The following is a 12,765-nucleotide window of genomic DNA, read 5'->3' as shown; positions in this document are numbered from 1 at the left end:
TGATGGTAATGGTATAGTATTGCTGTTAACAAAATAATGGTATAAATTTATCGACTCATAAAAGGGTGAATAGTATGTGTAATTTATTTCAGTCACATCATAGAAGGGAGAATTATTCTTTTTTTTTATTATTTTATTTTTTATCAGTTCTTATACCTACTCCCTTCTATCATTTCATAGAAACAAGAATACTCCTTTAATAAGGTGATGGGGAGAAATACTCTCACTTTATAAAAGGAAGATATTTTGCTGTCATTAATGCTGGACTGTTACCAAAATGATTAATGACAACATGGTTTATTGTACAAATGACATTATTTTATAAACAGCAGATACATTTCAATTACCAATTCTATGGTTTTATTTTAAACCTCAAGAACCTGTTTGGATATAAAATGAGCTAAACAACCAAGTTGTCTTGTCAGCATGTAAGTCTACTTACGTCTCACATGTAACTTATACTTGACAAACACAGATGAATCATCATCTTCATCGGTGCACGTATAAAACCCTTCATTCTCCTTTGTCACGTTGAGGATCACAAAGTTTCCGTCAGCAATAAACTCAGTCTTCTTGTCTTCATGCCGTCCATCTCTAATCCACTGAGTGGAATTCGGATAGACTCCCGATAAATTACAAAGCAGTGTAATGTTGGTGCCAACATCTAACCAGTATTCTTTGTACGGGGTGGAGGATGGGGTTGAGTCTTGAAGATTGATGGAAGAGTGAGATATTCCTGAAATTGATTAAGCAAATGCTCAGAAATACTGGGAAGGGCCACGAACATGGGATTACCCAGATGGTCTGATGGTCACAAATTTTGGTAACCAACTAAGTAAAGTACATGGAATGTTGCTTGAGTGATCTGTGGCACTCACAACAACACTCAACACAAATAAAATCTTACATAGAAAACGCAGGTTCTCGTTTCTCCACAATTTCCATCTCTGAAGTATAAATATCACTTCCAAATTCTTGGCCAGCACCTGAGAGCTATGTCTAACTGATGAGTTCAAATAAGAACGAAACGCGTCTTAGGCTGCTCCCAGGTGTTGGCCAAATTTTCAATGAGTTACAGCATTTTTTGTAAACATACTTTTCAAGGATTTAGATGAAAAATTGAAAAAATTTAAAGTTAAATATCTCAGTTTGATGATTTTCATTTATTGCCCTTTTTGCACCCAGCTTCTCAATTATTTTCCTAAGGTTGAACCTGTGGCGCTCACAACAACACTCAACACAAAATATAATCTTACATAGAAAACGCAGGTTCTCGTTTCTCCACAATTTCCATCTCTGAAGTATAAATATCACTTCCAAATTCTTGGCCAGCACCTGAGAGCTATGTCTAACTGATGAGTTCCAATAAGAACGAAACGCGTCTTAGGCTGCTCTTAGGTGTTGGCTAAATTGGTGAGAGCCCTCATCTGGACTTGACCGCGTCCTGGCTGCGCGCTCTGCGCAACCCAGCACGTTAATACACCTCTGCTCGCGGGTTCAGAGCACTTGCACAGGACTCGGCACTCCAAGTCCAGACGAGATCCCGCCACACAACACACTCCCTTCCCGCCCTGCCTCGCTGCACGCTGCTTAATTAGTGACTAACGCTGTCACTTGGGGGGGAGTACTGTGGCGCTCACAACAACACTCAACACAAATATAATCTTACATAGAAAACGCAAGTTCTCGTTTCTCCACAATTTCCATCTCTGAAGTATAAATAACACTTCCAAATTCTTGGCCAGCACCTGAGAGCTATGGAGCTATGTCTAACTGATGAGTTCAAATAAGAACGAAACGCGTCTTAGGCTGCTCTCAGGTGTTGGCTAGAGATCCAAAGAGAACTGGTAAAAAGGTACGAGGACTGGTAAGTCTTTTCCTACCAGTATAAACATCAATGTAAGTAAATGGATTATTCAACTGGACAATTTTAACACTATTAAAGTGCCTTCCTACCTTACCAAATGTTAACTTACCAAATAAGCAGACAGCATAGAGAAAGTAATAGAGGAGACTAGAATTTAAACACATTCTACAAGAAAACACATTTAAGCTAGGAGTCAAATTATAATCACTAGAGAGAAAACACTTGCTTTTCCAGTAAAGAAATTGAAAAGCCTTTCTATTTTCTATTTTACCAACATTTCGATTTGAAGCACTTTCTTTTTATCACATTACTGAAGTCATCCTCCTAAGCTTATGCCGTGATTTTCCCGTCTTGCTGATGTCAATGTCAGCCTTCAGTAACTTTCTACTTTCCTCACTCCTTCAGGCCGTCGGAAAAGATTGGAAAATCGTCGAGGAAAAGTGGAAAAGCTAGAAAATCTCGAAAAATAAAAATGAAAACAAAAAAACTTTTGAAAATACAAGGAGCTATTAATAAATACATCTGCTACTCGAGTAATAAGGGGAAAAAACTCGTAGAGGGATTTTTTCTGTGATGTTACAGCTGGCAACACCGTTTTCCCTACCCCGACTCATGTATAAAAATCCCACCTGAGTATTAAATGAGGGAATAAATGTACCAAGTGAGGGATTTTTTACTTAGATTATTCAAAATCTTCGTGGAAATTTCGATAGATGTCGCCACCAATACCGAAATGTTCATCCGGCGGAGTTCAAATGCTCGAAAAAGTTTGATAGAAATCCGCTAGGTATCACTAGCAATATGAAAAAACGACGGCCATTTTTCTAATCAGGTGTTCGTTTATCAACAAGGTCGTAGATAGAGATAATGCACATGCTTTTTTCGGTACCTTTGTATCGCGTCCTCAAAATTTTGGTTTTCTTTTCTTTTGGTAAGTAAATAACTTTTTAATTTCAACTGTATCTTGTTAATTTATCCGTGTTAAATGTTGATCCATCTCGATTAAATACCTTTTTGCCAATCTTTGTCAATCGTTCCTCGTTTTAGTTCTCGTTTCTCCACAATTTCCATCTCTGAAGTATAAATAACACTTCCAAATTCTTGGCCAGCACCTGAGAGCTATGGAGCTATGTCTAACTGATGAGTTCAAATAAGAACGAAACGCGTCTTAGGCTGCTCTCAGGTGTTGGCTAGAGATCCAAAGAGAACTGGTAAAAAGGTACGAGGACTGGTAAGTCTTTTCCTACCAGTATAAACATCAATGTAAGTAAATGGATTATTCAACTGGACAATTTTAACACTATTAAAGTGCCTTCCTACCTTACCAAATGTTAACTTACCAAATAAGCAGACAGCATAGAGAAAGTAATAGAGGAGACTAGAATTTAAACACATTCTACAAGAAAACACATTTAAGCTAGGAGTCAAATTATAATCACTAAAGAGAAAACACTTGCTTTTCCAGTAAAAAAAATTGAAAAGCCCTTCTATTTTCTATTTTACCAACATTTCGATTTGAAGCACTTTCTTTTTATCACATTACTGAAGTCATCCTCCTAAGCTTATGCCGTGAGAGAGAAAACACTTGCTTTTCCAGTAAAGAAATTGAAAAGCCTTTCTATTTTCTATTTTACCAACATTTCGATTTGAAGCACTTTCTTTTTATCACATTACTGAAGTCATCCTCCTAAGCTTATGCCGTGATTTTCCCGTCTTGCTGATGTCAATGTCAGCCTTCAGTAACTTTCTACTTTCCTCACTCCTTCAGGCCGTCGGAAAAGATTGGAAAATCGTCGAGGAAAAGTGAAAAAGCTAGAAAATCTCGAAAAATAAAAATGAAAACAAAAAACTTTTTCAAAATGAAAATACATCTGCTACTCGAGTAATCAGGGGAAAAAACTCGTAGAGGGATTTTTTTGTGATGTTACAGCTGGCAACACCGTTTTCCCTATCCCGACTCATGTATAAAAATCCCACCTGAAAATTAAATGAGGGAATAAATGTACCAAGTGAGGGATTTTTTACTTAGATTATTCAAAATCTTCGTGGAAATTTCGATAGATGTCGCCACCAATACCGAAATGTTCATCCGGCGGAGTTCAAATGCTCGAAAAAGCTCGAAATCTGTCCAAAAGCGGTCAAAATACCGCGAAGCGCAGCAACCATCTCAACCAAACGTTTTGTGTTGCATCCTTGTCACATTTGTGAACTAGATACCAAATTTCAAGTTATGAAAAAATGACGGCCATTTTTCTAATCAGGTGTTCGTTTATCAACAAGGTCGTAGATAATGCACATGCTTTTTTCGGTATTTTGTATCGCGTCCTCAAATCTCAAAATTTTGGTTTTCTTTTTTGGTAAGTAAATAACTTTTTAATTTCAGCTGTATCTTGTTAATTTATCCGTGTTAAATGTTGATCCATCTCGATTAAATACCTTTTTGCCAATCTTTGTCAATCGTTCCTCGTTTTCCGTTGCAACAAAAGTGTTCGAAATTTTCTGTCTGTAACTCGAAAGTTCAGCCACCGGCTTACAGAGATTCTTTTGTTTTTTTACCCCATTAGACAGTGTTCCTATATCAATTTTGCCCAATAGTGTTCAATTTTACTATCTCCATTTGTTTTCGCATAGCTCAATTAAAGCAACAAAGCTTTTTTTCCGGTTAACTTTAATCAAATTGTGTTTTTCGGTTCTAACTTACGCCAACCTCGCATTCTATTTGTGTTCAAAAAGTTAGTACCTTTTTTACCCCATTAGACAGTGTTCATATATCAATTTTGCCCAATAGTGTTCAATTTTACTATCTCCATTTGTTTTCGCATAGCTCGATTAAAGCAACAAAGCTTTTTTCCGGTTAACTTTAATCAAATTGTGTTTTTCGGTTCTAACTTACGCCAACCTCGCATTCTATTTGTGTTCAAAAAGTTAGTACTTAGTATAGTTAGTAATTAGTACTTGTATCTGTGTTATTTTTCTCACCAATATACGTAAATCTCATAAGTGTTCCCTATTAATCTTAATGTTCAACTCAGGGTCATTGAGTGACTTTCATTCTTCAAGTAAAAGGTAAGGTGACACCAGTCTTTCCTTTAGTCAATAAGTTGTCAATCTTTCTGTAGCTCTTGCTGAACCTCCTACAAACCATCTGATTCTAAAAGTTGGATTTTATAGTCTTTAACAACATCATCATTGCAAGGCCAAGCAACTGTCTTCTCTTAAGCCTTTGGGCACACTTCATTTTATGAAAGGTAAAGGTTGACCTTGCCCTTGGGGTGAATTTGATTGAAGTAAGAAGAAGAAGAATGTAGTTAGGTGGAAGAGCTCATTCTTAACAATTTCTGCACAAAAAACCTTTAGTCAGGACTACAGCCAAAGTTAAGCCTCAACTTTTAGCCTCAGAATCTCAGATTATGGTTCTGGCTACTGAAGAATTTGTAATCAAACTGAATCAGTGTATGACTGCAGGGTTGAAATATCTGTTATCCTTTGACCATGCTTACTGCAGTGGCGTAGCGAGAGATTTTCCAAAGGGGAAGCTACAAACACTTATACAAGGTATCCCTAAGGTCCTGTAATGTACCCTTTTCTCTTTCGAACGGCTAGAAAATTTTCTGGGCTCATTTTTTAGCCTCAACCCGGGATAGTGCTTATTTATACTGCTCGCATAGGACTGTAAAGTCCCTTTACTCCAGCAGTAGGCTACTACTATTATTGTGGTCAAATTCTCAGAAAAAAAGCTGATATGACCTCAGCAGTTAAAGGTCTGCCTCTCATCCTCTCTCATGCCAAATGTATTGTTCTCTTAGATAACAAGCAAGGATACTGCAGTGGCGTATCGAGAGATTTTCCAAAGGGGAAGCTACAAACACATATACAAGGTATCCCTAAGCTCCTGTAATGTACCCCTTTCTCTTTCGAACGACTAGAAAATTTTCTGGGCTCATTTTTTAGCCTCGACCCGGGATATAATAATAGTGCTTATTTATACTGCTCGCATAGGACTGTAAAGTCCCTTTACTCCAGCAGTAGGCTACTACTATTATTGTGGTCAGCGAGAGATTTTCCAAAGGGGAAGCTACAAACACATATACAAGGTATCCCTAAGGTCCTGTAATGTACCCTTTTCTCTTTCGAACAGCTAGAAAATTTTCTGGGCTCTTCATTTTTTAGCCAAAACCCGGGATATAAGAGAAGAAAAATAGAAAGTAAAAATCTTTATGTAAGAGAATTCTCCTACCTCAAGCTATAAACTCATATACAAGGTACCTACCTCTGAAGTCCTGTAAGGTACTCCGTTATCTTTTGAATAGCTAGAAATTATTGAATCGAGGATAAAATTCCATACCTCGGCTGGGATTGAACCCACGCCCTCCTGCTTACCAGGCGGGCGCCTTGACCACTACACCACCGAGGTATAAAAGAAAAAAAAATCTTTATGTAAGAGAATTCTCCTATTTCAAGCTATAAACTCATATACAAGGTACCTACCTCTGAAGTCCTGTAAGGTACTCCGTTATCTTTTGAATAGCTAGAAATTATTGAATCCTTATCAACTCTAAGGCTAAGAAAGGCCATATGGCCCATTCAGTGGTGGCGTTAAAAAGCTGGTTCGACCCCGAGAAGTGACACTTTTTGAATGAAAATGGCCATTTCTCGAGAAATCCAAATGGGACCCATATTGGTTTTACTTCAGTTTTGAAATCTCCGTTACATTTCATGCAAGAATCCAATAATATCTTGCTACTTTTGGTAAGTGGTATGGGAGGTGAGATATTCTACTACTAACATTTTCCTAGGATTGATCAGAATGAAGGACACGCTACTGAAGGATAAAAATACACACACATATTTTAAAGGGACTTTTCAGTCTTATTCTGGCAGTATAAATAGGGTATATTCTATTCTATTCTATTCTGTTCTGTTTAATTTCATACGTACAGAGCTTGGTTTCAGTTCGATGTTCGGATGAATGTGTTGCCACCGGTTCCCGTGAAAGCCATACTTGACTCGATATTGCACAGTGTAATTGGTCACATCATATCCTCCACTATCTCCCGGTGACCACATGATGTATGCCATTACCGATCGGGCAACCACTTTGACATCTTGAACTGGGCCGGGAGTTTCTGTAGAATGGAAAACATGATGGTAATGGTATAGTATTGCTGTTAACAAAATAATGGTGGTATACATTTATCGACTCATAAAAGGGTGAATAGTATGTGTAATTTCAGTCACATCATAGAAGGGAGAATATTCCTTTTTTTTAATTTTATTTTTCATCAGTTCTTATACCTACTCCCTTCTATCATTTCATAGAAACGAGAATACTCCTTTGTTAAGGTGATAGGGAGAATACTCCCTATCACTTTATAAAAGGAAGATATTTTGCTGTCATTAATGCTGGACCGTTACCAAAATGATTAATGACAACATGGTTTATTGAACAAATGACATTATTTTATAAACAGCAGATACATTTCAATTACCAATTCCATGGTTTTATTAACCTCAAGAACCTGTTTGGATATAAAATGAGCTAAACAACCAAGTTGTCTTGTCAGTATGTAAGTCTACTTACGTCTCACATGTAACTTATACTTGACAAACACAGATGAATCATCATCTTCATCAGTGCATGTATAAAACCCTTCATTCTCCTTTGTCACGTTGAGGATCACAAAGTTTCCGTCAGCAATAAACTCAGTCTTCTTGTCTTCATGCCGTCCATCTCTAATCCACTGAGTGGAATTCGGATAGACTCCCGATAAATTACAGAGCAGTGTAATGTTGGTGCCAACATCTAACCAGTATTCTTTGTACGGGGTGGAGGATGGGATTGAGTCTTGAAGATTGATGGAAGAGTGAGATATTCCTGAAATTGATTAAGTAAATGCTCGGAAATACTGGAAAGGGCCACAAACATGTGATCACCCAGATGGTCACAAGTTTTGGTAACCAACTAAGTAAAGTACATGGAATGTTGCTTGAGTGATCCAAAGAGAACTGGTTAAAAAGGTACGAGGACTGGTAAGTCTTTTCCTACCAGCATAAACATCAATGTAAGTAAATGGATTATTCAACTGGACAATTTTAACACTATTAAAGTGCCTTCCTACCTTACCAAATGTTAACTTACTGACATATCTCTCATATCTCTAATGTCTCGACAATCAGCAAGGTAAATACTAGGGTCTCTCCCTCCCTTTCAATTTACCCCCCCTTCCCCTTCCTCTCCTCCCTTTCTCTTCCTCTCTCTTATTTTACCTTTCTTTTCTTAAAAAAGGACTTAGGAAGGTTCCTCTTTCCTCTGTGTCAATTTTTTTATGGCGTTTCTTGGATTCGAACTAAACTGCAGTTATAAATACACCTACAATACTTTATCATCTGTACTATAAGCAGGTACCTACCCCGTTAAGGTAGGTAAGTAGATACTTTATTGTTTAATTTTAGGATTAGCTCATTTTATCATACTTATGTATGTTGGGCTAAAAACTAACTAGAACTGATATTGAATCAATGCATTAATATCTCAACTATGACTCATAGGTACATTGGCTAAGTCTCACATGAGACGAAATGTGAGTAGGTGACACACTGGCATAGATTCCTTTCTTTTTCTAGTCCAAGAGCAGAAACCCACGACCTTGAGGTCTATGGCAGTCTACCATTGGTAGATTCAGTAGATTGTAGAAGACCCAATCAAGACCTGGTGAGACACTTACCTAGGGTAGGTTCTTACTGTGTGTTGAAGTTTTAATGTTGTTTTTGATATTAAATTTTGTAATATGTAAATACATAATTAAGTAGTTCTTCATTCATGATGATTTTTGCTCGTCTGAACATGTACCTATAGTGGTTTAGAGGTTGACTGATCTTTAAAACTCACACAGGGGAAATTTGTTTAGTTTTTGAGTTCTTTTGAAAATTGGGTCTTTTTGGCCTTCAATAGCGACTAAACCGTACATTTCCTGAAACCGGCCCTGAGGACGGTTTTCATCTAGATAATTTATCACATATCTCTGCAAATTTTGAACGACTTGCACCGATATCTGTAGTCCCGAAAAAGGCGAACTTTTTTTTTAGCTTTCTTAAAACTTTTTGGAGTAATGAGACACCTAATTCGCTAGGTATGGAACTTCCAGTTCCACTAACTACTTAGTCGAACTGAAGTGCTTGCTCCTTGTACAACTGTATGGTAAACCCGGCCCTAAAGCGAGCACATTACCCCCACAAGACATACAGGTACCATAATAATATTATTATTGTGAGGTTATTATCCGGTCCCTCTCCTCCTCCTTCTCCTCTTCTTCTTCCTCCTCCTCCTTCTCCTCTTCTTCTTCCTCTTCCTCCTCCCTCCTCTTCTTCCACCTCCCTCTTCCTCTTCTCTTTTTCTTTCTCCTCCCACTCTTTCCCCTTCCTCTTCTTCATCTTCCTCTGAGTCATCTCATGATTCTAATGTATTGTCTCCTGTCATGGCAATTGGCAATACCTCTATGGAGTCTATTGTACCATGTACCCAGACTGAAATAATAGCGCGGGTCAGGTCGGATATTTTCCCGCCAATATTTTTAAGCCTGAGTGTCTGAACGAAAGGAGCGAGCTGCGAGTTTTAAGTTCGAAAGTGCTAGATCGCGGGTTCGATTCCCGCCCAGGGGCGGATTTTCTAAACAGATAGGGTTCGTTCTCGGAACGGCTGGCTTTCACCTATCCTCTCTCCCTTCTCTTGGATTTTGGGGCGATAAGACTTTGGTAGTTACAGTTCCCTACCCTTGGTTAGACTGCTGGGGTAAAGGGACTTTTTAGTCTCATTCGCGCAGGATAAACAAGGTATATTCTATTCAATATTATAACTAGCTATCCAAAGACACTCTGCTTGGGTCTAGGATAGGACAAGGTTTCACCCCTCCTCGCTCGAACTTGTACCCTCTCGACTGTCAGTCTGCTACATAGACACGCAATCTCACCCTCCCTGTATTCCCCTACCCTTGATTAGACTGCTGGGGTAAAGGGACTTTTTAGTCTCATTCGAGCAGGATAAACAAGGTATACTTATTCTATTCAATATTGTAACTAGCTATCCAAAGACACTCTGCTTGAGGATAGGACAAGGTTTCACCCCTCCTCGCTCGAACTTGTACCCTCTCGACTGTCAGTCTGCTACATAGACACGCAATCTCACCCTCCTCTTGGAAGAAAGAAAAACATAGCTTACGTAACGCATCCTTTATGATAGGCAGAAAAACCTGGGGAGGTCAATAACCTTGTGAATAGATAGGGAGTGTGGCGGAGACTTACAAGTTTTTCAGTAGGCAAAGTCTAAAAAGCTACACGATATGTTGCACTGATGAAAATCTGCATTCAATTTTAAGGAACTTTCTTTGTATCCTCAGGCTAGAACTTGGAAAATTTCCGCTTTGGCCGGGATTCGAACTCAGCACCTCCTGGTTGAGAGAAAGTGCTCGTGACCACTTATTTTATGTAATTTTTTTCCTCCTTTCTTTCCAACATACGTGTATCTTTGTATGGGAAAGTTCTGAAAGCACAAGAAATTCTTCTTCTAATTAGGAACTAAAATTCTGATTAAAATATGCATCTCAATATACATGAATATATAATTCAAGAATATTTTTTATAATGAACAAACACTACCTACCTTAAGAGAAGTTGCACAACCTTGCGTAGTTTCTAGCAAGTCTCTTGTACTCTCGTCTCTTAGTCTTCCTTTAGTCAATAAGTTGTCCATCTTTCTGTAGCTCTTGCTGAACCTCCTACAAACCATCTGATTCTAAAAGTTGGATTTTATAGTCTTAAACAACACCATCATTGCATGGCCAAGTAACTGTCTTCTCTTAAGCCTTTGGGCACACTTCATTTTGTGAAAGGTAAAGGTTGACCTTGCCCTTGGGGTGAATTTGATTGAAGAAAGAAGAAGAAGAATGTAGTTAGGTGGAAGAGCTCATTCTTAACAATCTCTGCACAAAAAACCTTTAGTCAGGACTACAGACAAAGTTAAGCCTCAGATTTTGGTTCTGGCTACTGAAGAATTTGTAATCAAACTGAATCAGTGTATGACTGCAGGGTTGAAATATCTGTTATCCTTTGACCATGCTTAGAGATTGTCCCAGAACCGTCTCCAAGTACACTCAGAGTTTTTTTTTTACATAAACCATTTTTATTTTACATAGTTCAAGCAACAATTCAACATAACCCTGGTAGTTCAGGGCCTTAGTTTGCTTCCATGAAGAACTGTTGGGGCCAGGGACTTTTCAGTTTCACCTCTACAGAGTAATCAGAAGTAGTGATTCAGAAGGTCTACAGAGTCTGCACTACTCTACTTACAGTCTCATATAAAAAATGTAAAGTCAGCCTGAGAATCTCAAGATATCTGGCCCTTATTCCCCTACACAATTTCTTTTTAAACCTAAAGTTCACTTAGGCAACCCTGGTAGTCCAGGGCCTTAGTTTGCTTCCATGAAGAACTGTTGGGGCTAGGGACTTTTCAGTTTCACCTCAACAGAGTAATCAGAAGTAGTGATTCAGAAGGTCTACAGAGTCTACACTACTCTACTTACAGTCTCATATAGAAAATGTAAAGTCAGCCTGAGAATCTCAAGATATCTGGCCCTTATTCCCCTACACAATTTCTTTTTAAACCTAAAGTTCACTTAGGCAAATCTTATTGCAGACGGTAAGTATATTGTAATTTAAGTATAAATAAGTAAAAGAATTAAATGAAATGATCATTTGGGTACAGCATACAGCCCTGCTTCTACAAATCTACATGGCCTAGCTCTCATACCTGCCTTATCACAATTATTAGGTATCTCCTATCAGTGAACACATTTAATAGCTCAGTTCATAGTGATTATTATTGTATTGTAATTTATAAATAAGTAAAAGAATTAAATGAAATGATCATTTGGGTACAGCGTACAGCCCTGCTTCTACAAATCTACATGGACTAGCTCTCATACCTGCCTTATCACAATTATTAGGTATCTCCTATCAGTGAACACATTTAATAGCTCAGTTCATAGTGATTATTATTGTTGTTTTTTTATGAGTACCTACTTAGTGAGCCATATACACTAGACGTGTCTGGCCCAGAGGCAGATAAACAGGGAAGTTTAGTGCACTAGAATGAAAACTGTCCTACAAGTAGCATGGTTAGACTTTGAATCTGAAGGGTGATGGTTTGTGTCCAAGTCAAGTTGTAAAATTTATCAAGGTCCAAGTCCCATAATATGAAGTCCCTTTTCTTGCCTTACCTACCTACCTACTTGCACCTATGAAGTGCAGAGTTCTCTTTCAAAACAAGTGAAATAGGCTGTAAGTAACTGGATATTTGGACAAAAGGTATTAGAGGGGATAAAAAAAAGTTTTCATAGCGAATAGCTTCCTAGTGACCCCAAAAAACACAACCCTTGGCGAAAAATAAATAGCTCATCCCTGAAGGGGGTGAGCCATATACACTAGACGTGTCTGGCCCAGAGGCAGATAAACAGGGAAGTTTAGTGCACTAGAATGAAAACTGTCCTACAAGTGGCATGGTTAGACTTTGAATCTGAAGGTTGATGGTTTGTGTCCAAGTCAAGTTGTTAAATTTATCAAGGTCCAAGTCCCATAGTATGAACTTGCCTTACCTACCTACCTACTCGCACCTATGAAGTGCAGAGTTCTCTTTCAAAACAAGTGAAATAGGCTGCAAGTAACTGGATATTTGGACAATAGGTATTAGAAGGGATAAAAAAAAAAAAGTTTTCATAGCGAATAGCTTCCTAGTGACCCCAAAAAACACAACCCTTGGCGAAAAATAAATAGCTCATCCCTGAAGGGGAATTTGGCTAAAAAGTCAGAAAATTATTCGCTGGCTCAGTAAGGTAAAATTATGTAGG

The 12,765-nt window shown here is 38.1% G+C and overlaps 1 protein-coding gene and 1 long non-coding RNA gene across 3 annotated transcripts in view; both read right to left on the bottom strand.

The window, feature by feature from the left end:
* Positions 1-3,683, bottom strand: part of LOC103507919 (Down syndrome cell adhesion molecule homolog) — an 11,537-nt gene extending 7,854 nt beyond the window's left edge. Inside the window, exons 1-3 of one of the 2 annotated variants that reach the window (XM_026822658.1) lie at positions 3,472-3,683; positions 1,977-2,108; positions 443-736 (exon numbers count right to left, since the gene is read on the bottom strand). In XM_026822658.1, the coding sequence (XP_026678459.1) occupies positions 443-736; positions 1,977-2,031 (349 nt within the window). In that variant the 5' untranslated portion in view covers positions 2,032-2,108; positions 3,472-3,683. Of the gene's footprint in view, positions 1-442; positions 737-1,976; positions 2,311-3,471 lie in introns of those variants that run through there. The other variant, XM_008472439.3, reaches the window with a different exon arrangement.
* Positions 3,684-6,953: 3,270 nt separating this feature from the next.
* Positions 6,954-7,907, bottom strand: LOC103507924. Its single transcript, XR_003391154.1, has 2 exons — positions 7,449-7,907; positions 6,954-6,993 (listed from the first exon to the last, which is right to left on the bottom strand). It is a non-coding gene; the product is annotated as an uncharacterized LOC103507924 (long non-coding RNA).
* Between the last annotated feature and the right edge of the window lie 4,858 nt (positions 7,908-12,765).

This window comes from Diaphorina citri, unplaced genomic scaffold (assembly GCF_000475195.1).
Source record: "Diaphorina citri unplaced genomic scaffold, Diaci psyllid genome assembly version 1.1 scaffold351, whole genome shotgun sequence".
In the NCBI taxonomy this organism is placed as follows: Eukaryota; Metazoa; Arthropoda; class Insecta; order Hemiptera; family Psyllidae; genus Diaphorina; species Diaphorina citri.
Note: the sequence above shows the minus strand (reverse complement) of the source record. Positions and strands in the feature narration are given on the sequence as shown.